Source organism: Prionailurus viverrinus, chromosome D1, assembly GCF_022837055.1.
Source record: "Prionailurus viverrinus isolate Anna chromosome D1, UM_Priviv_1.0, whole genome shotgun sequence".
Taxonomy (NCBI): Eukaryota; Metazoa; Chordata; class Mammalia; order Carnivora; family Felidae; genus Prionailurus; species Prionailurus viverrinus.
The window spans coordinates 67,442,260-67,468,720 of record NC_062570.1 but is presented as its reverse complement, the minus strand read 5'-3'; the positions used below and the strand labels follow the sequence as shown (position 1 = coordinate 67,468,720).

Sequence of the window (26,461 nt, the reverse complement as noted above, 5' to 3'; positions counted from 1 at the left end):
AATCTCATGACTGTGAGATCATGACCTGAGCCGAAATCAAGAGTAGGATGTTAACTGACTGGGCCACCCAGGCATCCCCAAAACTTCTGTATGACATATCGACCCATAAATTGGATTGATTCACTGATGGAATTCCATCATTGGATGGAATAAATTGAGCAAGTAAACTGCTATCAAGAAGACTGACGTCTTCTACAGAAGTGTTATTCCTGCATTTCTCCCATCCTTACCTACTTGCTTTTGTTAAAATATTTTTTATGAACTCAACTTGATCAGGCCGCTTTGAGAAAGGGATTTCCTAGAGGTGGGGGAGAATGGAATTCTTCAGCAATTGGATTCAAGGAAAAAGCATGGTCTTAGGACACCAGGTCCAGCTCGTTCATGGAGCAGCTGTGTGATCATGGATGAAATACTTTGTCTATCTAGGCTTTGTTGTCTTAGTGGAAAATACAGACTGGACATTTTTGGAGAGTACATTTTGAGAATGAGTGATGTAGAGAAATTGCTGTGTATGGTATGTGATACAAATTAAGTCTTGTTAGACATGATCTAATTCATAATTGGAAAGAATCACTCTGCCTGATCTGTGGGGGGCAGGAGAGCTGTTAGGAGTCAACAGCATTGACATCATGGTGAGAAGTCATGACCACATAGACCAGGATGGTAGTGATAAAAGTAGTAAGAAATGGTTAGATTCTGGATGTATTTTTTTAATGTTTATTTCTGAGAGAGAGTGAGAGTTCAAGCAGCGGAGGGACAGACAGAGGGGGACAGAGGTTGCAAAGCAGGCTCTGTGCTGACAGCAGAGAGTCTGATGTGGGGCTTGAACTCACAAACCATGAGATTATAACATGAGCCAAAGTCAGATGCTTAACTGACTGAGCCATCCAGGTGCCCTTGGTTGCATTTTGAAGGTAGAACTGAGATAATTTTCTGATGGATTCCCTATGGGATGTGTGGGGAGCTGCAAGTGGGGGGCCGTGAATGATTCACATTTTGAGCTTGAGCAACTTGAAGGATGGACTTGCCATTTACCAAGATGGAAAATGCTGAGGGGAGAGCAGGTATTGGGGGCTGCATGTAGTAAACTGGAGAAGTGTATCAGACGCCCAAGAAGAGGTGCTCAGCCAGCAGTTGGATACATGACTTTGGGGTTTGGAGGAGAGGTCTAGACTAGACCCAAACATTTGAGAGTCTCCAGACAGCATTTAAAATCATAAGCTCGGAGAAGATCCTCTTGGGAGTGAGTGCAGGGAGAAGAGAATCGAGGTCTGAGAAGTAAGCCCTGGAGCAGTCCAGCATATTAAGCACCAGGGAGATGAGGGGGAACAAATGCATCCCCCCCGCCTTTCTTTCTTCTTCTTTTATGGTTATGAAAGGGAACTGTTCTATTTAATTCAGTTAGCCTTCATTTGAACAAAGCTGCTTACAAAACGTATTTTGGGTTTGCTCTTAAAAAGCGATATATGCTCTCTGCAACTTCAAAGTCCTTTAAAAAGGAAAAACACTCGACTCTGAGCTGTGGAAGAAGGTCTCACTCATGGTGTAGTCATCGAACCAGCAAGTCCAGTGCATCTGGAGATCAAGTTCCTCTCAGGATTAGTGAAATCAAGCTTTTGTTAGCATTAATTTAATGGTGGAATGTCAACTTGAAAACCTCAAAAATCTTTTTCTGCTTCACATCTCTTCCCCTTTTTCATCCAAAAGAGAAACTATGTAAGGCCAGAAGGGATAATATAAGAAAGGTTTGACCCTTCCTTTGGTGAGATAAACAATCTGTTGTGTCATGGCACCAGCACAGAAGTCCTGAGACTACAGACTGAGACTACAGTGTAACTCAGGGTTGTTTAGGGGAGGGCAAGGTAAGGATAGATCAATTTTGTGATATAGACCTGGGGTCTCAGTGGACCATGCATTTTTTATGAGTCAAGTAATGACATCATTGTTCCAGGAGCCAATACAATTGTAGGTTGAATTCAAAGCAATCTGGTGTTCTGGCCATATGAAAATAGAATCCCCTGAATAAAGAGACTAGTGGCTGGATGACAACTAGCAGTCCCCTATACTGTTCTGGACTTTATAATGTGAGACAGACTTTGGCAAATTTTGTGTTGTTTAGTGATGAGAGGGACCAGCATGGGACAAGAGTTTAAACAAATGACAAGCTTGTGGCCTCAGCTGTCACTGTCTTCAGATATTGAAGGACTGCCAGGGTATGAGAGAGATTGGCTCTGCATTTCACCATTGGGCACAAAGAGAAGTAAAGGAGAAAAAGTTACAGAGACCTTTCTATTGTTGGAATGGGCTGCCACATAGGGTTATAAACTATCTCTCCTTTGAGGAATTCAAGTAGGGGGTGAATAATCAATAGTCAGGGATGTTTTAGAGAAAAGGCTCTTAGGTGGAGGCCTATGGATGAGCCTTAGGAGATATGTAAATCCCATGAAAGTACATGTCAAATTGTATGGGCATGTTCCATTGCTTTTATAAGGTCCTCAGACCTAATAAAGGGACCCTAAAAGGTTAAGAAGGTCTGCCATAGCAAATATCTTTAAGCAGGGTGGCCTATAAGACTGGTTGACCTCTGTGGTGTTCTTAGAGTAAGTTCAATGGTTCTAACTAGCTCCCCATTCCCTGGCAGAGTGATCCTATGGAAAGAGTATTGATTTCAGAGTTGGATAGAACTTGGTTTAACTCCTGGCTCAGTTACCCTCTACCTTTATGACCATAGGCCTGTTGCTTAATTTTTCTTAACCTCAGTTTCTTTGTTTGAAAAATAAGAATAATGAAAGCTACCTTACAGGACCATTAAATAAGGTAGTACAGGTCACCTAGCACGACTCTGGCTCATAATGGGAGCTTGGTAAATGTCTGGTCTTTTCCTCACTCTTTGTCCATGACATCTTTTATCACCTGTCCCACCACAGTCTCTGAACAAGGACACCATATTTATCACATAGCCTCAGCTATGACTACTAGATCAGAGCAGGATACCTGCCCCTAGGGTAGTTAATGACTTATGATACTTGGCTTAAACAGACAAGCGAGGCCAATCAGATGCTTTTGAGAATCTGAAACAAGACAGTTGTCAGGTGGTTGTGGGGAGAACAGGGCTGGAGCTGAGAGGCCAATATGAGCCATAGCAAGGAGAGTGTGCACAAAAAGGAGAGAGGAGAAGGAGGAGGAAGCAGATGTGTAGAGAAAAGGAGGAAGAGGGAGAGAGGGAATCACATGGTTTGTGGGAGACAAGGATACAGACATTAAGATAGGGTAGAGGCCTCAAGTTCTGATGGCTCTCTGCTCCCTTGAGGTCTGGGTGTACTTCCTTTCCTGTCCTCGTGTTCTGTGGGGCTCAGTTATCATTGGCATGAGCCCCCTTTACATTTGAGCCAGCCAGAGTGGGTTTCTGTTCTTTTCAACTTTACGAATCCTGCATTTTACCCATCTGTCCTGCCATTAGGTCTGCTTGCACGTCAGCCTAGCTTGGAATTCTTTCTTTCTCCTTGACTTTCCCTGTTCTACTCAGCACTTGATGCCCCGCTGAATTTCCTCCTTCTCCCACAAAGCCCTTCCTGAGCAGCCCAGCACCACAGGCCTCTCTTCCCCCTAAGCTGCTTTTTTTTTCTTTTTAAAACTTTATTTCAACATAACTATGCTTACAGAAATACACTCATATTGGTTAATAGAATGCAATTTAAGTTTAACTTATCCTACACAATTTGGAGCAAAAACTTGGTACATGGTTTAAGCGTAAAAAAAAAAGATTTGCAATCTGGTTTATTTTTCATCTATCATAACCGTATATAAAAGATCCTCCCATCAAATGATGCTAAAGCAGGCAGCAAAAACCTTGAGAAATTAACCTTTGGTTTGTCTCGGAAAAATAACACGTATTGCACTGTAAAAGTTTATAAAATTTGTGCAACAAAACATTGTTGTAATGTTTCAATGTAAGCTACTTCTTTGATGGATGTGTGTGAACTTGGGATGCAGGGGAACTCAGAGGAGGGGACAGACTCATCTAGACTTCTCCAAAGAGCAGTACTGCCTTCTCTGAAATCCTTTCCTGACCATCTCCCCTTTATGGGACTTCTAAGGTCACCCTGGTATCTCAGTCCATCCTTACCCACATCCTCCCTCCCTCTTCCCACACACTCATGTTATCACATGGTTGCTGAATGGATGAAGAACTGAGCATTACCTTCACATCAAAACCCTGTCAGCAACCCCTGCAAATTGGCTTCTGATCCCATCATTCTATAGACATGACTCTTTCAAAGTCCAAAATCTTTTTTTTTTTTTAATTTTTTTTTCAACGTTTATTTATTTTTGGGACAGAGAGAGACAGAGCATGAACGGGGGAGGGGCAGAGAGAGAGGGAGACACAGAATCGGAAACTGGCTCCAGGCTCTGAGCCATCAGCCCAGAGCCTGACATGGGGCTCGAACTCCTGGACTGCGAGATCGTGACCTGGCTGAAGTCGGACGCTTAACCGACTGCGCCACCCAGGCGCCCCTCAAAGTCCAAAATCTTGTTTGCAATCTTCATCTGTGACTTCAGACTCTCTAGAGACCGCTATTTTTAAGATTTATGCCCTCAGTTGAGATCTCTCTCAAGCAACAATCTGGCAAGCCTGCATTTCCAGCATCTTCGGGGCATCTCCACCTGCGTATCCCAATGGCATCTCAAACCGAACTCATGTCTGGGACACGTTGGTGGCTTAGTCAGTCAAGCATTGATTTCAGCTCAGGTTATGATCTCACGGTTTATGAGTTCAAGCCCCATGCCAGGCTCTGTGCTGATAGCATGGAGACTGCTTGGGATTCTCTCTCCCTCTCTCTCTGACCCTCCCCTGCTTGTACTCTGCCTTTCTCAACAATAAGTAACAAACAAACAAATAAAAAAAAAACTGAACTCAGGTCTTCTTTAAGCAGTGTGCTCCTGCTCCTGGCTTCCCTGTGGCATTAACATTCTCCCTACCCATCGCAGGATAAAAACTTTGGAGGACACTATCCCTGCTTAGAACCCCTGTGGGGCTCCCGGCTATCATGCAGGTAGACCCAAACTCTGAAGCCAAGGCTCCTTCACAGTATGACCTACTCAGCCAGCCCCATGACAGAACCCCTGCCGCCACATTCCCGAGTGCTTTTCCACTGCCATACTTAGGCTCACCCTACTTCTTCCTTTAGGAACAGTTTCCCTAGCCTGCTTGCCTCTTGAAACTTTGATCTCTTGAAACCTTGACCTTGCCTCAAATGCCAACTCCTCTAGAAAGCAAACCTTCCTAAAGTCCCACTTCTTCCTTGGAATTCCTGCAACGTTTGGTTCAAGTTCAATGACCCCATCCTAGCCCACCCGTGTTCTTCCTTATAGAAGAGTTTTACTAGTGACATCTCATGTAAGCACACCGACAGATAGTTTGCAAATCACTTTCACATGCCTTAGATCACAAGTGTTCCTTCCTTTCTTGAGCCTCATACCATAAGCCCCTGGAGGGCAGGAGTCATGTTTTGTTTATCTCTGTAAACTCACTGCCTAGCAGAAGCCAGGAACAGGATATGTGCGCAGTGTGCTTCCTTGAGACAAACGGGTAAGTCATGCTCTTGAGGAAGAGTGGGGAAAGCAGATGACGATTTTTCCAGCATCATTCCCTCTAGGACTGGCCCAAAGCAAAGTCAGGATACCAGGACGCTTTTTCTCCCCAGCCCATTCCAGGACCACTTGATTCATGGGTTATCATTTTACTGTCATTAGTTACCTGATGCTCATATTGTTTTAGGTTTGGCCAGTAAGAGCCCCTTCCTCTGTTCTTTGATGTCACCATCATTTCTGAGGCAGTTCCTTACTATTTGGCACAGTCAGATGTTCCAGGCTCTTCTCATACTTTCCCTATCCCAGCCGTAGAGGTACTTGTTTCCCCAAGGAATCCTAGATCCTTTCGTTGGAGAATGGTATTTACAAATCCAAATCTGTGTACAAAGTGTGTTCATTGTAACTAGAGCATGCTATTTACAGACCTTCTCAGTGGGCAGAGCTAGGAAACAGATGTATGTTTCTGCACACACACATCTGTCTGTATGTATATAAATATGTTTATATACACATGCCCATCTGTTTATCTCTCTATCCCTTCCTTCTCTCTCCCCTTCTATCTACCTACCTGCCAATCTAGTCCATGCCAGTACCTACAGTTCCAACCCAGCACTGCATGGCTTATTTAATTTTCCCTCCTTTCTGTGTTTGTATCTCCCTCTTCTTATAGTGAGAAACTTGATTCTCCTTATTAACATGTTTACTAATTTACTCAGTCCAGGAATGCACAGAAAGTACTTTCAGAATCGCTAATCCATATGGAAAAGAAATCGACTCAATATTTGTTTATAGTTCTTGTCTTCAATTCGCCTGAAGGCATTTGGTCCAAACGCTGTGTACAAAAGTTACCCGAGGTAGTTCCTTTCCAGCCCCTTCTCTCCATAGACTGAATCATCTGCTTGGCTCTGTATCTCATTTCTGCCCTTGTCACAGCTGGCTTTTCAGGTGCAGAACAGCAGAGCCCCTTCTCCATGGGTCACAGCCCTCTCCTGCCTCTATTAGGCATCCTTCCTGCATCCTCCCTCCTCTTGCCAGTTCCAGAAATGTCCTCACTAATGCCCCCTCCTATTCTCTTTGTGGCGTTTCTTTCTTTTTTTTTTTTTTTTAATTTTTTTTTTTCAACGTTTATTTATTTTTGGGACAGAGAGAGGCAGAGCATGAACGGGGGAGGGGCAGAGAGAGAGGGAGACACAGAATCGGAAACAGGCTCCAGGCTCCGAGCCATCAGCCCAGAGCCTGACGCGGGGCTCGAACTCACGGACCGCGAGATCGTGACCTGGCTGAAGTCGGACGCTTAACCGACTGCGCCACCCAGGCGCCCCGGTTTATTTCTTTTTAAGGAGTCCTTTGCTATCATTTCAATAGAATCCTGGGAGAGAGAGGAGACACCTTATGTTCCCATTCTGTTGTCTTGAACCCAACACCTGGGGACTCTAGAGTCAGGAAGATCTGGCTTTACAAACCAAGAGACATGGGCATGCTTGTTGACCTCTCTGTGTCTTGGATTCCTCATCTAGGACATGGGTGTGAGAAGCCCTATATCACATGGATTTGGTGAGGACTGAACTAGACCTCACATGTATAGTAGCTAACACAGTGCCTGGCACCATGTGCGGTAAATGACACCTGTCATTGTCATCTGATTGACACCTAGGTGTCGTTCCCACTGACTTGGCCACTTATTTATTTGCTTACTCATCCCAGGCCTACTAAGTGCTAGGCATAGCACAGAGTCTCTGAGCATACAAGGGGCAGGGAAATCTCAGTGTGGTCATCCCAGTTGGCAGTCCCTGAGCTGGCAGTGTTTTTGGCAAGATGCTGCTTCTCCAAGCTGGCTTCCTTCAGTCCCAGGATGAGCTTTTGGCCTGGGACTTTCAGACTTCTTCCCTGGCTCTGAGTCAAATGGTCTGTTGGGAGAACTTCCCCCAGCTGTGTGCCAGTGTATCTCTGCTGGGCCACCGCTTTAATGCTGAGGACACATGATTGTCTCTGATGGGAATGAGTGATGAGCTGAAGACTTTGGTAGAGTGAGGCCAAATCCCTGTGTGGCTCCAGGAACAAGGATAAAAATAGCCAAGTAATTGCTCATGCTCTTTTAAGGATTAAAAGTCAGCTTTCAGGCAAGCTGTGAAGCTCCATGACCAGGACAGCAAGGGACACGGTTCCTTTTTTAGAGCTTTGGTCAGCACTCCCTGTGCACTGCTGGCTTCTGGGCTTCTGCGATGCTATTCCCACTTGATTAAGGGGGTCACCTTCACTAGTCTATACCCCACATGGGCAGAGATGGGTCTAAGTTGTCCCTACCACATCTCGTCATCCAACACCAGGTCTGGCACTCTAAAGGTGCTCAATAAACATTTTTAAATGAATATATGAGCTGTGAGAGGCTATACTGTATTTTAAAAATAACCTTTAGAATACGATCTATAGTCTAGTAAAAGTAATGCACCAATGCTAACTTCCAGGTTTTCATATTGTACAACAGCCAAGAAAGATGTTACCACTGGGGGGAAGCTGGGGGAGGCATACATGAGACTCTTTGTACTGTTTTTGCAACTTCCTGTGTGTCTGTAATTATTCCAAAATAGAAAACAAAAGCAATGAAAATTATTTTTGGTTAGGTTCGTGTCAATACGCTTTGACACTTGGGGGAGGCAGTGCTGGAAGATGACTTGATTAAATCCCTATTCACTGCAATGCATTTGTTTCATTATTATTTTTGAATATAAACATATGGTTTATTCATATGATTCAAAACTTTGAATACATACATAAGGTATATAGTGGATATTTTCTGCCCCAGCCACTCAGTTTCTCTCCCCATTGGCCACTATTGTTAATGTTATTTGTTTCGTATGCTGTTTTAGTGAGATTGTGTGCACACATACACACATGAACTTGTGACTTGTGTATGTGTGAACATAAGTATATTTGTGCATGTGTGTATGTATATCTATATCTATCTATCTATCTATCTATCCATATACTGTTCTGTTATCTTACTTTTCCCACTTAATCATATCTTGGAGGCTTTTCATATCACTACACAAAGAGTTTCCTCATCCTTTGTTATGGCTGGACCCCATCATCTTTTATGGCCCCCAGTTGATACACATTTGTGTCGTTTCCAATCCTTTTGCTTTTATAGACAAAGCTGCAGTGAATAATCTTGTTCATTTGTCATCTCCCAAGTGTGGGAGTGTGTTTGTAGAAAAAAATTCCTAGAAGTGAAACTGGGCCAAAGGAGATGAACCTTATAATCTTGATAAGGCTAAATTGTCTTCTATAGAACTTGTTCCATATTACATGCCCACTAGTAATGTGTTTTATGAAATTCTTGTATTAATTCAGTGATTTTAGAAGTTATTTGATGATTCCTTGTGAGTCTGGTGAAAGCTATGGGCCTGGACCCAAGAGAAACACAAATCACACAGTGTTTCACATACAATTTCAGTGGGCTCAGAAGCTCCTGAAGGCTATCTATGAACTCTAGTTTAAGACACGCTGGCTGAAGGGGAAAGAGCTTTTTAAGTTTATTTATTTGAGAGAGAGAGAGAGAGAGAGAGAGAGACAGAGACAGAGAGAGACAGAGACAGAGAGAGAGAGAGAAAGCATATGAGCAGGGCAGGGGCAGAGGGAGAGGAAGACTAAGAATCCCAAGCAGGCTCTGTACCTGTCAGCACAGAGCCTGACGTGGGGCTTGAACTCATGAACCCGTGAGATCATGACCTGGGCCGAAATCAAGAGTTGGATGCTTAACTGACTGAGCCACCCAGGTGCCCCAAGGGGAAAGAGCTTTAAGGCCAATCCACCTAAGTTCACCTCTTAGCTCTACCATTTCCCATCTGTGGAATGTCAGGAGAATGGTTTCACTTCTTCATGTCTCAATTTCCTTTTGGAAGGGAAGGTACAATAACTCCATTTTGTAGGGCACTACATGCTTTTATGTAGAGCATCTATTATAGAGGTTGGAATACAGCAGGTGTTCAATATATGGTTTGTATACACACCCACACTTTGCACCCTCATCACACACCCTCGCATGCACACAAGTATATATATATATATATATGACATACTTAAAACTACACTGTATGATGTTGTCTTGGATATACTTATACTACAAAAGTTATGTGTTGTTTATCTGAAATTCAGAGTTAAGTGGGTGTTTTGTATTTTATCTGGCAACTCTATCCAGGGCTTCTCTGAGCTGCCTCTGGCCTCAGAAGAAGGCTGGAGTCCCCATGTGACTTGCACAGAGTCTGGAGCTCCATGACTTTGGCCCTAGGTGGGGACTGCCTCCAAGGTGGGTGAGGAGCAAGTAGGGTCAGCATGTGGGCTCCGGGAGAGAGACAACCCGTCCTTGCCTGCATCTGGGCAGGGGAAGGAAACAAATTTGTGCCTGTCAGCACTGTGACATGCTGACACTGTGCTAAGCCTTCCCTATGGTCTCCTTTATCCCTCCTGCAACTCTGTGAGTGAGGTGTTATCACTGTTATCCCTGTCTTAGAGATGAGGAGACTGGGGCTCCACAATGCAAAGTCCATGGGTCCGCCCAATGCAGGAACAGGGATTGAAGCCCCTGGGGCTGCTGCCAGGTCTGGAATTAGCTGAACCTACTAGGCCCTTCTCTCTGATAATCCCAAGGGTTTAAGGTGGGAGCAGCCCCCCCCCCCCCAATGAATCTCTGGGACAGGAAGTGTTCCCAGTTTCTCCTGGCCCTGAGCCAGGGTCTTGTCCAGCTTCACGTGCTTGCTGGGGATTCCAGGCTAGGAGGCAGATCTGCAGAGTTCTTTTGGTCCCTGTCTGGCCAGGACAGTGCCCAGCAGCACAAGCCGCCCATGGGCACTGCCCTCTGCTGTGCGGGTGCCCATGGGAGGCACTCAGGGCAAGCAGCTGCCTTGCAGGCCCAGTCTGCCCTGAGCCCTGGGGCTGGCTTGGTCAGCTTCCCCTGCCATTAGCCCCCTCAGTGGGGACACAGGGGGCTCCCCGAGGAGCTCCAGGCTCCAAGTCCCAGCCCCTCTAGGAGGAGGCGGTGGCCAAGACTCAGCAGCCAGAGGCTTCTCAGCTCGGAGCTCCAGAGCCAGATGTAACATTGACCTTAAATGGTAAAAGCTCCCCAGAGTGAAGAGAGGCTGGCCAGAAGAGGAAAGGGGAATAACTCAGTTTTAGGTAAGTCATTGCTATATCCAAGAATAACCTGCTCTTCAGCTGGGACGCGAGGGAACCCTTCTCCTCCTTAAAGGTACAAGGTGCTGGGATGGGGGCGCTTGACTTTAACTTTCAGGGGAGTTGGCTTTTTTGGGTGCCATTTCAGCTGAGTATTTTTATTGTTGCTGTCATGATTTTTAAATAAGAAGTGAATCTTGCCAGTCCTCTAACTTAACTAAACCATGCTCTGTCTGCTGCTGTTGGAAAGGGTGCACAGGCTGGGGTGAAAATGTGGGTTCTGAGTGGAGAGCCCACCCCCAGATTTCCTGTGGGCCCCTCTGGGGAAATAGCGGGTCCCCAGGTTATGCAAGGCTTCTGGGCAGGGCTTTCCCCCCACTGCCTGCTCTCCCTTTCCCAGCTCAGCTCTGTGCTTACTCCCTCTGTCCTCCACCTCGACCTTGTGCTGCACCCCCGTCCACGTAGGACCCTGTGCTGGCCCAGCCCTGTCTCCATCCTTGACCCTGCCCCTGTTTCTGTGCCTGCCCCTCCTGTCCTGTGTTCTGGTTGCAGCCTCTGTTTTTATCTCTGTCTCCATGTTTCCTTCTGTGCCCAGCTTTGCCCCCTGTGCCCTTTCCCTCCTCTCCGGAGTGGCTACATGTGCCCAACCTGTTTCCCTAGCCTGGCTCATCTCCAGGAGCTTGGTGTCAAAGCTATCGTATAGCACTCAGGCTGACTTCCCCCAAAGGAAAGGCCAGTGGACAGAGGGCAGAGAGGGGCCTAGCTGTCTTGTTCCCTCCTGCCCAGGAAACGGCTGTGAAAGCCTGGAGATTCTCTGCAGTTTGAGTCAACAGAGTGCAGGGTCTGGGGCCCCTGGCTAGTACTCCTGCCTCCCAGAGCTTGGCAGCTGGTGTTCTCTTAACACTCTTCAGGCTGCCTTTTGGGGGCCTCTCAGGGGGAAGTAAAGAAGCCACGGGCTTGTCTGGGCTGGGTCTCCTGCAGGGAGAAGGAGGAAGCTTCCCAGGACTGTTAGGCTGGAAGCACTAGGGAGTCAGAGTCTGCTAAGGATTCTGTCATCCCCACCAGGGGGCGAGGACACCCTCGTGGGACAGGTGGGGTTAATTCCCCTACAGCCTCCTGGGGCACTTTTCTGGGGAGGAAAGTCAGGTTAAGTGACTTGCCTAAGGTCAGACTGCTAAGGAAGAGCAGTGCTAGCAGTGAACCCAAGTCTGAGTCTAACAGCAGACAAGGCGTGAGTGACAGGGTACTCCCACCTTCAATAGTTTCTTGTGATTTCTGACCAAGTGAACGATACAGTTGTCACCGTCATGTTTGTCATCCTTGATACAGTGGTGTGTGTGTGTGTGTGTGTGTGTGTGTGTGTATGTGTGTGTTGAGGGTGACTATATTCACAGCTGATGTATCTTTCTCTATGCTTGGTGGTAAAGTGGGACATTCCTGCATACCCTCAAAGGTTGCCTGGGATGTATAATCATGTACTAACTGCTACAACATAATCAATGCTCCCATAAACAATGTTTTTTGGAAGAAGGGGAAAAAAAGCAAATACACTATTTTTAATACATCTAACACTGTTCTAAGCACATCCCATATGGTAATTTAGCTTCCACAGCCCTACGGGGCAGGGATTATTGTTACTACCCTCATCTTGTAGATGGGGACATTTTAGCATAGAGAGGTCACACAGCTGGTGAGAGGTGGAACTGGCATTTGACCCCAGTCAGCCTGTCTCCGGAGGCTCTGCTCTTACCACCATGCTCTATTCATCTCCACTGGGTACCGCTTCTGAGAGGGCAGTGGGGAAGCCCCGACTGTCTCCTGATGCTCTGCCTCAGGCTTTCTGCACATGATTTCTTGTTCCTTCCTCAGTAATGCTATGAGGGATGTTATCTTTGCCCAACTTTACAGGGAGGACACTATGAGTAGGGGATGTTAAATGACTTGTCCAAAGTCACCCAGCCACCCAGTGCCAGAGCAGGCAATTTAGTATCTTGAATGAGGGTAGTCAGTGCCATGTAATACCTTCTTCTTGGCACTGATTCTCAGGTGGACCAGTGGGCTCATGGCTTCAGGGTGAGGGTTCTAAGTCTCCATGAGAGGAAGCTGGATGATGCCTGATGGGCTGAAACATAAGTACGGTTCTCAACTTCTCCAATGGCCCTGCCTCTTTCCTTCACGTCTTGGTAATGAAGGTGGATGGATGTAGCCCACACCTCCAGCAGGAGAAGAGACAGCCCTGTGAGGGCTGAGACCTTGTCTCATCTCCACTGTGTGTCTGCACCCAGAATGATGCTGGGAGGGACTGAATGTTCAAGGATCAATTTGTTTTCCTTATGAAGAAATGGATATAATGCTCACAAATTGTGTTCTAGTTAAACAGGGCCCTGGTTTATTGTGTATGCATACCTGATGATCAGATTATTTTAGCCTGGTAAGGTGGGGGTCTCAAGTTAGCCACCTCCTCCCACCCTGGCCACCTCTCCACGGAGCCACCGGCCTGCCACTCAGACATCAGCTGAGGGGTTGTGACCCAGGAGGAGCAGAGTCCTGGATGGGTGGGAAGGAGAAATTTGGAGGTCAGATGTTGCCCCTGCCACTTGGGAAGCTCTCTGAATCGATGGGAGGGGGATAGAGAACTGAGTTCTTGTGTGGTAAACGTAAAAGGAAGGAGAGAGAAAATTGATATAAATGAAGCCCCTCATGAGATGCTTGTGCCAGGATATGTGCTGGAACGTTATTTCATTTAATCCTCACAATAGACACGAGGCCGCTGTGGTAGAAAGAGATGGAGTACTGTGCCCAAGGCTACACAGCCCATAGTGGTGAGCAGGGATGTCAGCTCAGGCCACTTGGGTCTAAAGTGCAGACTTCCTGTGTTAGATCCACCCTGCTTCTAGTTAGTAACACGCGACTTGGGGAAGTTATCAAGTGCCACAGTCCACATGATGCAAAAATCAAGAAAAGAGGGAAAGAGATACTGTGTTTGCCCTATAGACCCTGGAGGCTGGAGCCTGAGGTTTAGGGGACAGCTCAGGGCAGCCTCACTGGATGGAATGCAGAGGCAACATGAGCCCATGACCTTGTACAAGCCCTGCCTTCTCTGCAAAGGCTTTCTCCAGAGGAGAAGGAAAGCAGATGATGGTCAGCCAGGAAACCTCCTTCCCAGTGGGCCACAGCTGTAAAAAACAGTTTTCAAAGTCTGGGCTTAATTGGTTCTGGTTACTTTCCTCCTAGTACTATTTTATGTATAATTCTTATTCATTTTTTCCCGTATAATGAAAGAAATATATGTTCCATGCTAAAATTTCTTGGGAAATATATAAATAAGTATAAACAAGAAATACAGGGGCATCTGGGTGGCTCAGTCGGTTAAGCGTTGACTCCTGATTTTGGCTTAGGTCGTGATCTCATGGTTCATGAGTTCAAGCTCCACAGTGGGCTCTGTGATGATGGTGCAGAGCTTGCTTGGGATTCTGTCGGTCCCTCTCTCTGCCCCTTCCTTGTGCGTGCACTCTCTTTCAAAAATAAATAAATAAAAATTTAAAAAAAAGAAATACAGAAGTAAATATGAAGAAATAAAAAATCCCCCAGAATCCTGTCACTCAGAAATAAATATTGTTAATATGACGGTGTGTTTCTCTGCAATTTATAAAACTAAGGTCTTACTATATGTGGTTTTAAAATTGATATGTGCTTTAAAAATTTTTTTAAAGATTTAAGTTTTCTAGAGCAGTTTCGGTTCACAGCAAAATTGAGAGGAAGGTACAGAGATTTCCCATATACCTCCGGCCTCACACATGCACAGCCTCCCCCGTTAGCAACAACCCCCACCAGAGTGGTTCATTTGTTACAATTCATGAGCCTACACTGACATATCATCATTACCCAAAGTCCATAGTTTACCTTAGGGTTCACTCTTGGTTCACTCATTCATTCTGTGGGTTTAGGAAAATGTATAAGGGCATGTATCCACCATTATAATATCATGCAGAGTAGTGTCACTGCCCTGAAGATCCCCTGTGTTCCACCTACTTACCCTTCTTCCCAACTCCAACCCCTAGCAATCACCGACGTTTTTACTGTCTCCATAGTTTCACTTTTTCCAGAATGTCATCTAGTTGGAAGCATATAGTATGTAGGCTTTTCAGACTGGCTTCTTTCATTTAGTAATAAGCATTTAAGTTTCCTCCATATCTTTTCTTTTTTTTTTTTTAAGTTTTTAAAAAAATTATTTTGAGGGGTGCCTGGGTGGTTCAGTTGGTTAAGCGTCCGACTTTGGTTCAGGTCATGATCTCGCCATACACGAGTTTGGAGCCTGCTTCAGATTCTGTATCTCCCACTCTTTCTGCCCCTCCCCTGCTTGCACTCTATCTCTCTCTCTCTCAAAAATAAATAAACATTATAAATAAAATAAAATAAAATTTATTTTGAGATAGAGAGAGTGACTAGAGGAGGGGCACAGAGAGAGGGAGAAAGAGAGAATCCCAAGCAGGCTCCACACTGTCAGTGCAGAGCCTGATGTGGGGCTCAAACTCATGAACCATGAGATCATGACCTGAGCCGAAGTCAGATGCTTAACTGACTTAGTCACCCAGGTGCCCCGCTCCATGTCTTTTCATGGCTTGATAGCTCATTCTTTTTAGCACCAGATAATATTCTATTGTCTTGATGTACCACAGTTTATTTATCCACTCACTGAAGGACATCTTAATCTGCTTTTTTAAAATTGAACATTCTATTGTCATCATTTTTAAAATATAATTTATTGTCAAATTGGCTTACATACAACACCCAGTGCTCATCCCCACAGGTGCCCTCCTCAATGCCCATCACCCATTTTCCCCTCTCTCCCAACCCCCCATCCACCCTCAGTTTGTTCTCTGTATTTAAGAGTCTCTTGTGGTTTCCTTCCCTCCCTCTCTGTTTGTAACTATTTTTCCCCCTTCCCTTTCCCGATGGTCTTCTGTTAAGTTTCTCAAGATCCACATATGAATGAAAACATATGACATCTGTCTTTCTCTGATTGACTTATTTCACTTAGCATACCCCCCAGTTCCATCCACATTGCTGCAAATGGCATGAATCCATTCTTTATCATTGCCAAGTAGTATTTCATTGTATATATAAACCACATCTTCTTTATCCATTCACCAGTTGATAGACATTTAGACTCTTTCCATAATTTGGCTATTGTTGAAAGTGCTGCTATAAACATTGGGGTACATGTGCCCCTATGCATCATTTTCCATGCTATTAAAGATACTTCAAAACATGATTTTTCAATGGTTGTATAATATAGAGTAATTTTAGCTGTGCCATGGTTTGATCACTGTTCCTTTTCTTGGGCCCTTATGAATGTGATTTTTCTTTGGGGACTGCTTCAGTGGTACACACATGATGGCTTTTCTGTACATGTATGACATTTGGAAACCCAGCTCTCAGAGGCAGGCTTGGGTGGTGTGGCCCAAGGTGTGACTTCTTCTGCAAGATAATAAGTGAGATACTGACTCAGCCCTAAACACACGAACTCACATCACAAGAATGTCATTCCCTTGTGAGTTATTTTTAGTCCTGCTGTGAAGAAGAAAGCCTCCATCTGATGTAGCCTGGGAATGAGAGGGGCTACAGGACTTTCAGCACTAAAATCAGAAGTCCCAGGCAATTCAGGACAAGTTGTTCACCCTGGCTTGAACTGTCTGTGCCTTCAACATCTTTCAGACCCTGGCTTGTCTCCCTTCTTGGCCAAAATGAGAGCAAGCCTTGAGCCTGGAGCCTTTGTCAGGCAATAGCTAGTATTTAATAAGTGTTTTCATTTATTTGTATAACTCCTCTCACCTTGTGGTATAAGCCGTACTGCTTTTTCCATTTATGGTAGAGTTATAAAGTTTGCTTATTGGATAAAAGTAATAACAAGGGTAGCTAGCACTTATTGAGTATTTACTGTGTGCTAGGTGCTGTTCTAAGGTTTTATTGGCAGTACCTCATTTAGTCCACATAGCAACCCCCTGAAGTAGTTACTGTGATTATCTCTGTTATGTAGATCAGGAAACTGAGGCACAGAGAGGGCCAGGAACTTGTCCAACAACACAAAGCCAGTAAATGGCATCCTCACAAACACTTGTTGTTTCTTGTGCTTTTTTTTTTTCTTTCAGGTTTTAAAACAAGCTCTAGCCAATTTTATTAAAGAAAACTTTTATTTGATTTACTTTTCACCAGTCTGTTCTGGCATGCTTCGAATGATATCAGAATCACCTGGATCAATAATAGTCAGTGTGCACACTCTGTAGTATTTCCCACATGCTGTGCCCAATTCAATAGTATTGCCACTGTAGTGATGGACACCAGTTTTGGCCAACATGGCATAGTATTCTATTTCAGATTTCCTCAAGGCTGGGCAGTTGTTGGCGAGGATGACCAGTTTCGCTTTGCCATGTCGGATCATTTCCAGAGTCTGCTTGTACCCCAACACATACTTCCCACTTTTCATAATGAGTTGGAGCCTAGAGCTGTTGGGCTCCAGAGACTTTTTCATCTTCTTTGCAGCCACCATCTTCCTGCCTTAGGTGCGGGACGGACCCAACCAAAAGCAACCTCCAAGATGGCCGGGAGAGAGAAAGGCTCTTGTGCTTTTGATTTTAGCCATTCTGACAGGTGTGAGATGATATCTCATTGTGGTTTTGATTTGCATTTCCCTCTTGATAAGTGATGTTGAGCATCTTTTCATGTCTGTTCCTCATCTGTATGTCTTCTTTGGAGAATGTCTGTTCATGTCTTCTGCTAACTTTTAAATTGGATTATTTGGGGTTTTTTTGGTGTTGAGTTGTATAATTTCTTTATATATTTTGGATACTAGCTCTTTATTGGATATGTCATTTGCAAATATCTTCTCCCATTTGGTAGTTGTCTTGTAGTTTTGTTGATTGTTTCCTTCAGTGTTCACAAGCTTTTTATTTTGATATAGTCCCAATAGTTTATTTTTGCTTTCATTTCCCTTGCCTCAGGAGACATATCTAGAAAAATACTGCTACAGCCAATGTCAGAGAAATTATTGCCTGTGCTCTCTTCAGGTTTCACATTTTGGTCTTTAATCCATTTTGAGTTTATCTTTGTGTATGGTGTTAGAAAGTGGTCCAGTTTCATTCTCTTGCATCTGAGTGTCCAGTTTTCCCAACACCATTTGTTGAAGACACTGCCTTTTCCCCATTGCATATTCTTGCCTCCTTTGTTGGAAATTAATTGACAAGCAGGCTTTCTAAAGCCTACTTACCCCAGCCCTCTGGAGTGCCCTCTAGTGGAGGCAGGTCCCCTTAAATCATAAAGCAAGGAAATGCAGAGCAGAATGCGTGTCCCCTACAGGGAGAACATTCCCAAGAGAAAGGAAAGAGGAAAGGGCTAAGCCAGTCAGGTTGACCATTGTCAGAACCCACCATCTGACAGCCATTCCCCTGGAGAGTGAGGCAAACTATAAGAGACTTTTTTTTCTCAGAGTTTTTCTGCCATATGTTTCAAGGCTATATATATATTTTTTCACTCACACACCCTCTGAGATTTTATTTTTTAATTATTTTTTAAAATATGAAATTTATTGGCAAATTTGTTTCCATACAACAGCCAGTGCTCATCCTAACAGGTGCCCTCCTTAATGCCCATCACCCACTTTCCCCATCCTCCCACGCCCCATCAAACCTCAGTTTATTCTCAGTTTTTAAGAGTCTCATGGTTTGCTGCCTTCCCTCTCTGTAACTTTTTCCCCCTTCCCCTCCCCCATGGTCTTCTGTTAAGTTTCTCAGGATCCACATAAGAGTGAAAACATATGGTATCTGTCTTTCTCTGTATGACTTACTTCACTTAGCGTAACATTCTCCAGTTCCATCCACATTGCTACAAAAGGCCATATTTCATTCTTTCTCATTGCCAAGTAATATTCCATCGTATATATAAACCACAACTTCTTTATCCATTTATCAGTTGATGGACATTTAGGCTCTTTCCATAATTTGGCTATTGTTGAGACTGCTGCTATAAACATTGGGGTACAAGTTTCCCTATGCATCAGTACTCCTGTATCCCTTGGGTAAATTCCTAGCAGTGCTATTCCTGGGTCATAGGGTAGGTCTATTTTTAATTTTTTGAGGAACCTCCACTGTTTTCCAGAGCGGCTGCACCAGTTTGCATGCCCACCAACAGTGCCAGAGGGTTCCCGTTTCTCCACATCCTCTCCAGCATCTAAAGTCTCCTGATTTGTTCATTTTAGCCACTCTGACTGGCATGAGGTGGTATCTCAGTGTGGTTTTGATTTGTATTTCCCTGATGAGGAGTGACGTTGAGCATCTTTTCGCGTGCCTGTTGGCTATCTGGATGTTTTCTTTAGAAAAGTGTCTATTCATGTCTTCTTCCCATTTCTTCACTGGATTATTTGTTTTTCGGGTGTGGAGTTTGGTGAGTTCTTTACAGATTTTGGATACTAGACCTTTGTCCGATATGTCATTTACAAATATATTTTCCCATTCCGTCGGTTGCCTTTTAGTTTTGTTGATTGTTTCCTTTGCTGTGCAGAAGCTTTTTATCTTGATGAGGTCCCAATAGTTCATTTTTGCTTTTAATTCCCTTGCCTTTGGAGATATGTCAAGTAAGAAATTGCTGTGGTTGAGGTCAGAGAGGTTTTTTTCCTGCTTTCTCCTGTAGGGTTTTCATGGTTTCCTGTCTCACATTCAGCTCCTTCATCCATTTTGAGTTTATTTTTGTGAATGGTGTAAGAAAGTGGTCTAGTTTCATTCTTCTGCATGTTGCTCTCCAGTTCTCCCAGCACCATTTGTTAAAGAGACTGTCTTTTTTCCATTGGATATTCTTTCCTGCTTTGTCAAAGATTAGTTTGCCATACATTTTGGGGTCCAATTCTGGAGTCTCTATTCTATTCCATTGGTCTATGTGTCTGTTTTTGTGCCAATACCATGCTGTCTTGAAGATTACAGCTTTGTAGTAGAGGCTAAAGTCTGGGATTGTGATGCCTCCCGCTTTGGTTTTCTCCTTCAACTGAGGGTTGATGGGAAGGGGATGGGGGAGAGGGGAAAATGGATGATGGGCATTGAGGAGGGCACTTGTTGGGACGAGCACTGGGTGTTGTATGTAAGCAATGAACCATGGGAATCTGCTCCCAAAGCCAAGAGCACACTGTATACACCGTATGTTAGCTAATGTGACAATAAGTTGTATTAAAAAAAAAAAGATAGCCATTCCCCTGGGGGGCGGGGGGAGTCGGGAGTCTTACATTCTGTGGCTCCTCCCACACTAATGAAACAATCATGTAGGAGAAGAAGCATGATGCCCCTAATGGTGCCTCAGTGAGGGCTGACCCAAGCCCTGTTGCAAAGCTGGCCTCTGAGGTGATGTACACCAGCAGATGTGCCACACCCTAGTGACAGGTAGGGAGCTTTCAGGCTGCAGAGGCTGCCATGTAGTACCAGGAGGTGAGCACCCCCAGCTCCTCTCTCTCCTGCCTGACGGAACTTCACCCTTTCTCTTCCTGACATGCCTAGTGGGCACCTGTTTGAGGAGCAGTCCTTCTGTGGACAAGACAAGCATCCAACTAGAAGTATCTGGTGTGAATTTTTTTTCATGCAAGTTCCATTTAGGCAGCTCCAGTCAAGAAGCAAATGGCCTCCTAACTACCTCTTCCTCTGGGATCCTTGTGTAGGATCCCTTGTGTCTGTCATGTAGATAGACAATGAAAGGAGGGGATGGGAACTACCATTGTTTGAGCATGCTGTTTGTGCTAGGTGTTTTATATATATAATATGTTGTTAAACGCAGACCATAGCCATCTAAGGGAGATATTTGTGAGCAACTGACACAGTCCACTTACTCAAAACAACTAATATTAACTAGTAAGTAAAGAAAGGGGACTCAAATAAAAAAACTATCAGACGCCTAATCTGTGGCAACTTCCATATGTCTGTGGCACACATACCCAGGCCATAGAGGAGAGTGAGCATGTCCATCCTCTGTGCCTGCTCCTGTAGTTTGAGCCTAGGGGGTCCTGGCACTGCTTCTCGGAACAAAAATGCCCTGAGCTTTGGGGCAGGATGCTGGACAGCTCTACTCTGTATCTCTCTTTGTCTTCTTTCAATATGTGACAATCTTTATCATGTTTCATAACCTTGTCTATGAACAAGCCCCTTCCTCTGGTAGGAAAATACAGTACAAGTCTAGAATCTCTATCATAAGAAATGCCATGTTGTACACTGTGAGTCTTGAGACATTCTCTGACTCACCAAGTCTTGTGCCCTAAAAGGTCATAGATCCTGCCATAGTCACCCAGTCTGCCTCAGAGGCAGCATGGAGTAGTGGTTGAGACCCCAGCTTCTAAAGTCAAATGACCTGAACCAAGTCTCAGCCTTTCAACTTATTGTGTGACCTTGGGCAAAATGATCTAACCTCTGCTGCCTTACTTTCCTGACATATAAAATAGGCTGGTCATGATGTGTCTTGTTCAAAGAATTGTTATGAAGATGAAATGGATTAGTGTATTTAAAGAACTTATTTGTGTATAAGTATTCAACAAATAATAACTATTATTCAAGCCCAGGTTAACATCGAGCACATGGGACTCCTCTATTTTGTGGCTCCAAATTGTCAGGTTTTTCAAAGGGCTGTCTCATCGTGATATTTTCAACCTGGGCTTGATTCACTGGTAGAAAGAATATAATCTCTTTCTGGGCTTCTCACCTAAGACGTCTTTCCTGTTTCCCAGCTGTGGTCCAACTAGTCCCTAATGTAGGTTGGAAGATAGTGGTGATGAGGTTAAGTGTTGTTAGGAGGAACCTAGATGGCTGAATGCCAAGAGAACTCCCTAAAAAGTATCATCTTGGGGGATGTTCCAAGGTCCTAGCCCTATCCCTAAGCCTGGTCAGTGGCCTGGAGTTGATTGTTCACATGGAGACTGACTCATGATAATCAAACTTGTAAGAGACTGAAGTATATAATTCTGAATGTCTGTGTGCTAATGTATGGTGGGAGATAATCCTTTCCAGTGACCAAAATGCCTGGAAAATGAAAATTTTTCTCAGAAGGTAGAACGTTCTGAGGGGGTGTTTCACCTAGGCTAGAGCCTGATAGTAATTTCTGCCTACAACAGAGAGACTTCCCCAGAACACAAGAGGGGTCTCTCCCCTGGAAGCCTTAAATCAGCCTTTGTCTTTGGAGTCCCGTTTTATTCTGGAGAAAGATGGGGTTTGCTGGAAGGTAGTTCAGAGAATCAAAGGAAAAAGTAGACAGGCAGGTATTGGGAAGGCAATCCCCAGGGCAGTGCTGGGGACATGACAGCAGGAACTTACCTTTTTTTTTTTTTTTTTTTTTTTTTTTCTAGAGCAGAGGTCTTCTCTAGGGCAAAGGTTTTTTGATGGTTCATCTCATCAGTTAAAAAAATTGTTTTAGTATGCACCTCCAATTTATGTGCATTTCTTTAAGTCATATTCATGAGCTACATTAATAAGCCAGTTATTTTATAAAACACATAAAAATAGAAATTTTGAAGGGTTGAGAAAGATGAAATAATATATGAAAATCATGCTTTATTTTTTTTAAACAGTGCCACTGGCTTTTTTTTCTTTCCTTAAGAGTATTCCTTACTGAGAGAGCTCATTATGTTTTAAAATCTCAGCTCTTTGGATAACCCCTCACTTTAATGACTGTCATGGTAAATGAGATACTGTAACAATCAGTCTTCTGGCAAGGAACCAAATCCAACTCAACTGGCTCAAGAGACTTTAACAGAAGGACTACTTACAAAAGATGGTGCCCAGGCACCCCAGAATGAGCAACAGCAGGAGGCTGTTACTAGCCCTAGCTGGAAGGGGCAGGAGAAAGAAATAGTGAGACCATAATCCAGTGACATGGGATCCAGGGAAGAAGGTCCCTCCAGAATGAGCTGTAGTTAAGAAGGGATACATTCATGCCAGAGATGTAGTGCTGCAGCAAGTGGGAACAGAGAAGAAAATCCCCCAACCTCTCTCTCCTCCCACCTCCTCCTGGACCATTGGCCAATCTCAGGAAACAAGCATGGGAGCCCAAGTGATACATCTGGTAGATGTCATCTGGGAACATGGGCACAGAATAGATCAGGGGGAAGGCAGGGAGAGAGGGAGAGCAGGAAGAGGATAACGAGCTCAAATAGCTGATGTAGAAGAAGGGCATCTTTACTTACTGAATTGTAAGTAAAATTTTCAGTTTGATTCACCAGTTTGCAAAAAATGTTTGAGAGTTGCTTGTGGTGTTTGTAGTACCTTAGTAGTATCTTCATTCCACATTTTTTTTTGCAAGAGACTTTTATTTTGTTTTATTTTATTTTATTTTATTTTTAGGAGACTTTTAAGCCACTTGCCCATTTTATGATTGTTGGTTTGGTTAAACCTAGATAAATATATTTCACTAATCCACTTACTTGGGCACATACAAACTGTGTCATACTTCACTAAAGCAAATGAATACATGAGGGTGCTGTTATGTAAATCCCTTAGCATTGTAGAATTTCCCCTGTTCCTTCAGGACATCTCACAAACTGGATGTGACAGTGGCCTTTCAACATAGAGACTGAATGAAGGCCCCATTGTCAATCTGCTTATATAATACAAAGAAAGTAGAACTTAATAACAATTTCCAGTTGTCTTCCCATGTTCCCCTGGATCATCTTGCGTATTCCGTGGGCACTCATTCCTCACTCTGAAGACCACTGCTCTAGGGCAGAGCCCTGGCTCAACCAGGGTCCAGGGACTCTTAGTCTCTGTCCAAGGTCTTGGGAGAGAGAACATGATGGGCCCATCGTGGGTCAGTATTAATCAGCTGAGGACAGGCAATAGGATCATGGGGAGCCATTCCTTATATACAGGGGTCCTTCCTAAAGAAGGGCAAATTGCTGAAAGCAGAAGTCTTTCCAAAGGATGTTGTTCTCTATAAACTCATAATCATCCTCCTGTTCTGTCATCTGGAGATCCCGGTCAAGCCTCCTCACCCTTCAGCCACATTTACAGACAATTTCTTGAGTCACTTCCTTAGATAACTAATAATATCCCTTGCATGTGGGTTTTCCACGTGGTTGTATTGGAAGGTAGCTTTATTTCTTTGTTGTTGTCACCATGTACAGACAATTTCAACAGGTCTGAGGATCACAGGGCCTTACACTGATAGAAGCAGATGGTTTTTCAGCCCAGCAGAGAAAGAGCGGTGTGGGGACGGACCTCAAGGATCTGGCAAATTAGACCCAGAAACACTTGGCAAGTTGTCCCTGTCTCATGACTCCTATAGTCTATAAGAAGTTGCTCAGACAAAGTAAGCCTGCCTTTTTAGAGTCCTGGAGGGGAAGATTCCACTCGCTGAAATATTCAGGAGACTTCTTGTTTTGCTTGACAATAACAGGAGTGATAATAATGTACTTCTTATCATTACTACAACAGCTATCATTTGTTGAACACCAGCTATATACCATGTTAAGTGCTTTACATATATTATCATATTTTTCATAAGTGAGATAGGTAAAAATGTTATCTTTCTTTCGCTGATTATCTTTCTTTTGCTTGAAGCTCAAGGTTTTCTGAGGTTCATTAGTTAACTCAGGAAAGAGACAAGGTCAAAGCTTGATTGCCCTTGGTTCAAAGTGCATGCAGCCTATCAGCAGACAGAATCTCACACTTGAAGCTCTCAGGCTAGGAGGAGGTAGTGGCTGGGCTGGTAAGACTTTTTTTTTTTTAAGTTGATTTATTTATTTTAGAGAGAGAGAGATTGTGAGCAGAGTTGGGGCAGAGAGAGAGAGAGTGAGGGGAGAGAGAGAATCCCAAGCAGGCTCCACACCACCAGCACAGAGCCTGATGCAGGGCTTGAACTTATGAATTGTGAGATCATGACCTAAGCCGAAATCAAGATTCAGATGCTTACCCAACTGAGCCACCCAGGTGCCCCAAGGCTGGTAAGACTGTTAAAAAGATTAGGTCTTCATGGATTTATAGAGAGGTATTAAGGTAAGCTAGAACCATGGCAAGTTTGTAGCAGGTTATTGGTGGATATTGAGTGAGTCAATGAATGAACAGACACTCCTAGGTTTGAAGATAGAGTGTATCTTCCAGTATCCATCCCTGGTGCTGAAATGAAGACAACATTATAAGTAGGGGTCCCAGGTTCTAGGCTTGGCTCTGCTTCCAAATCATTTTGTGTCCTTGAGCAAATCACTTCTGCCTTCTGAGGCCTTAGTTTCCTCATCTGTGCACTGTTCATGCCCAAGGCCCAGTGATTCACCCCAATGGTCATATGACTGAGGTCCTCCTGGAGTATTGACATTGTCAGTTGCTGCATATGTGATAAGGAGGATTGCAGGTGTGTTAGAAGAATCAGCTATTATCCATTGTCTAAAAGCCCACACAGTGCCTTTCTGGGCAGTCAGAACTGGCACTGGGTCCAGAGTAAAGTGGAAGGGTGTGTATATGAGAAAACATTTACTGCTGAAGGGAATGCCTATTCTTTCTCTTTCCTGTTAACAAGGCATTTGACTCATGCTTTGGACATTTGCTGTTCAGATCAGAGATGTGTTGTGTTTGTCACTAACAAAAGCAGCCTCTGGAGCCTGGTTCCTCTTCCCTCACACTACAGGGTCAGCTGCTTTAAGTCCTTGGGCTCTGGGAGCAGATGGATGTGAACAATGGAATGGGGTCCTAGGCAAAAAAAGACTGGAAGTCCCTTGGAAGACATTTGGGACACCAGAATTTGGGGACCTCCAGGAGGTCCTGCATACCTCTTCAGAGCTTCCTAGGTGGGAGAGATCTGGAGAACCTGAGGAGACCCCCTAAAATGATTTGAGCAGCTAGCTACCCTCTGCAAAGCATGTTCTCTGATTGTATCTCATGTGATCCTCCCAGACGACCACATAGCCATATACTCTGTATAACCTCGCATGGATTCTCTGGATTTCATGGTTTTATGCATTATATGTAGCCTAACACCACCTCCTGTGCCCCTGCCTTGTCCCAAAGCCACATTGGATATTTGTGGGCCTTAGGCACTTTTGTCTCCATGGGTCCCTTCTTCCTTAAGAAATTTATTTTATAACTGTTGATATAAATACATTAATGTTATCTATCAGGACATTTTTTTGGCCTGAAAGTTTACTTTTTTTCCCTTCTGATTTTAAAAGAAATTAAAACATTTTCATGGGCACTATGCATGGTTCCCACCATACTTAGTGAATAAGTCAGCCCTGCCCCATCACCTTGCTTTTCAGAGCACAGTCTAGGACCAACAACGTCAGTATCACCTGGGAGCTTGTTTGAAATGCAGACTCCTGAGTGTGGCCTCAAACCTACTGAGTCAGCATCTGCACCTTAATGAGACCTCTAGGTGATTTGTGTGCACATTATAGTCTGAGACATGCCACCTGGCACACTGTTCATGGTAGTACTGGGAGTATCTGAATCACAGGTCATGATACTTCAAATTACAGAAAGAAGTTTAATAACAGAAAACCCCATATGGAAGCTGTATCTAGCTTTAAATGGCTGTATAAATGCCAAGAATTCCTGGATGGTCCTGTCTGCCAACCACAACTGGAGAAATGACACTTAGGGTGAGGGGGCACATATGTTGCTGAATTGGTTCTTTCAGCCGTCCTATGAAACTCAGAGCCATCTCAATGGAGGAAGAGAGGGATGCAGGAGGCATG

General features: G+C 44.3%; 2 protein-coding genes and 1 long non-coding RNA gene across 12 annotated transcripts in view; 1 reads left to right on the top strand and 2 right to left on the bottom strand.

The window, feature by feature from the left end:
• The window catches only part of LOC125176034 (uncharacterized), a 175,207-nt gene that overhangs the window by 1,895 nt on the left and 146,851 nt on the right, over positions 1-26,461 (bottom strand). The gene's annotated exons all lie outside the window — the stretch shown is intronic.
• Positions 10,381-26,461, top strand: part of IRAG1 (inositol 1,4,5-triphosphate receptor associated 1) — a 120,103-nt gene continuing 104,022 nt past the window's right edge. For 6 of the 10 annotated variants that reach the window (XM_047876745.1, XM_047876743.1, XM_047876742.1 and 3 more), the window contains exon 1: positions 10,381-10,764. In XM_047876745.1, coding sequence (XP_047732701.1) covers positions 10,698-10,764 — 67 coding nt within the window. In that variant the 5' untranslated portion in view covers positions 10,381-10,697. Of the gene's footprint in view, positions 10,838-26,461 lie in introns of all 10 variants that reach the window. The other 4 variants (XM_047876748.1, XM_047876749.1, XM_047876747.1 and 1 more) reach the window with 2 other exon arrangements.
• On the bottom strand, positions 16,915-17,311 carry LOC125176033 (60S ribosomal protein L30-like). Its single transcript, XM_047876757.1, has one exon. It carries the CDS (start codon positions 17,309-17,311, stop codon positions 16,964-16,966), a length of 348 nt encoding a protein of 115 aa, XP_047732713.1. The 3' UTR covers positions 16,915-16,963.

Bases quoted from the DNA above. Each gene is read 5' to 3' on its own strand.
- LOC125176033 (XM_047876757.1), bottom strand. From the start codon at position 17,311: ATGGTGGCTGCAAAGAAGATGAAAAAGTCTCTGGAGCCCAACAGCTCT.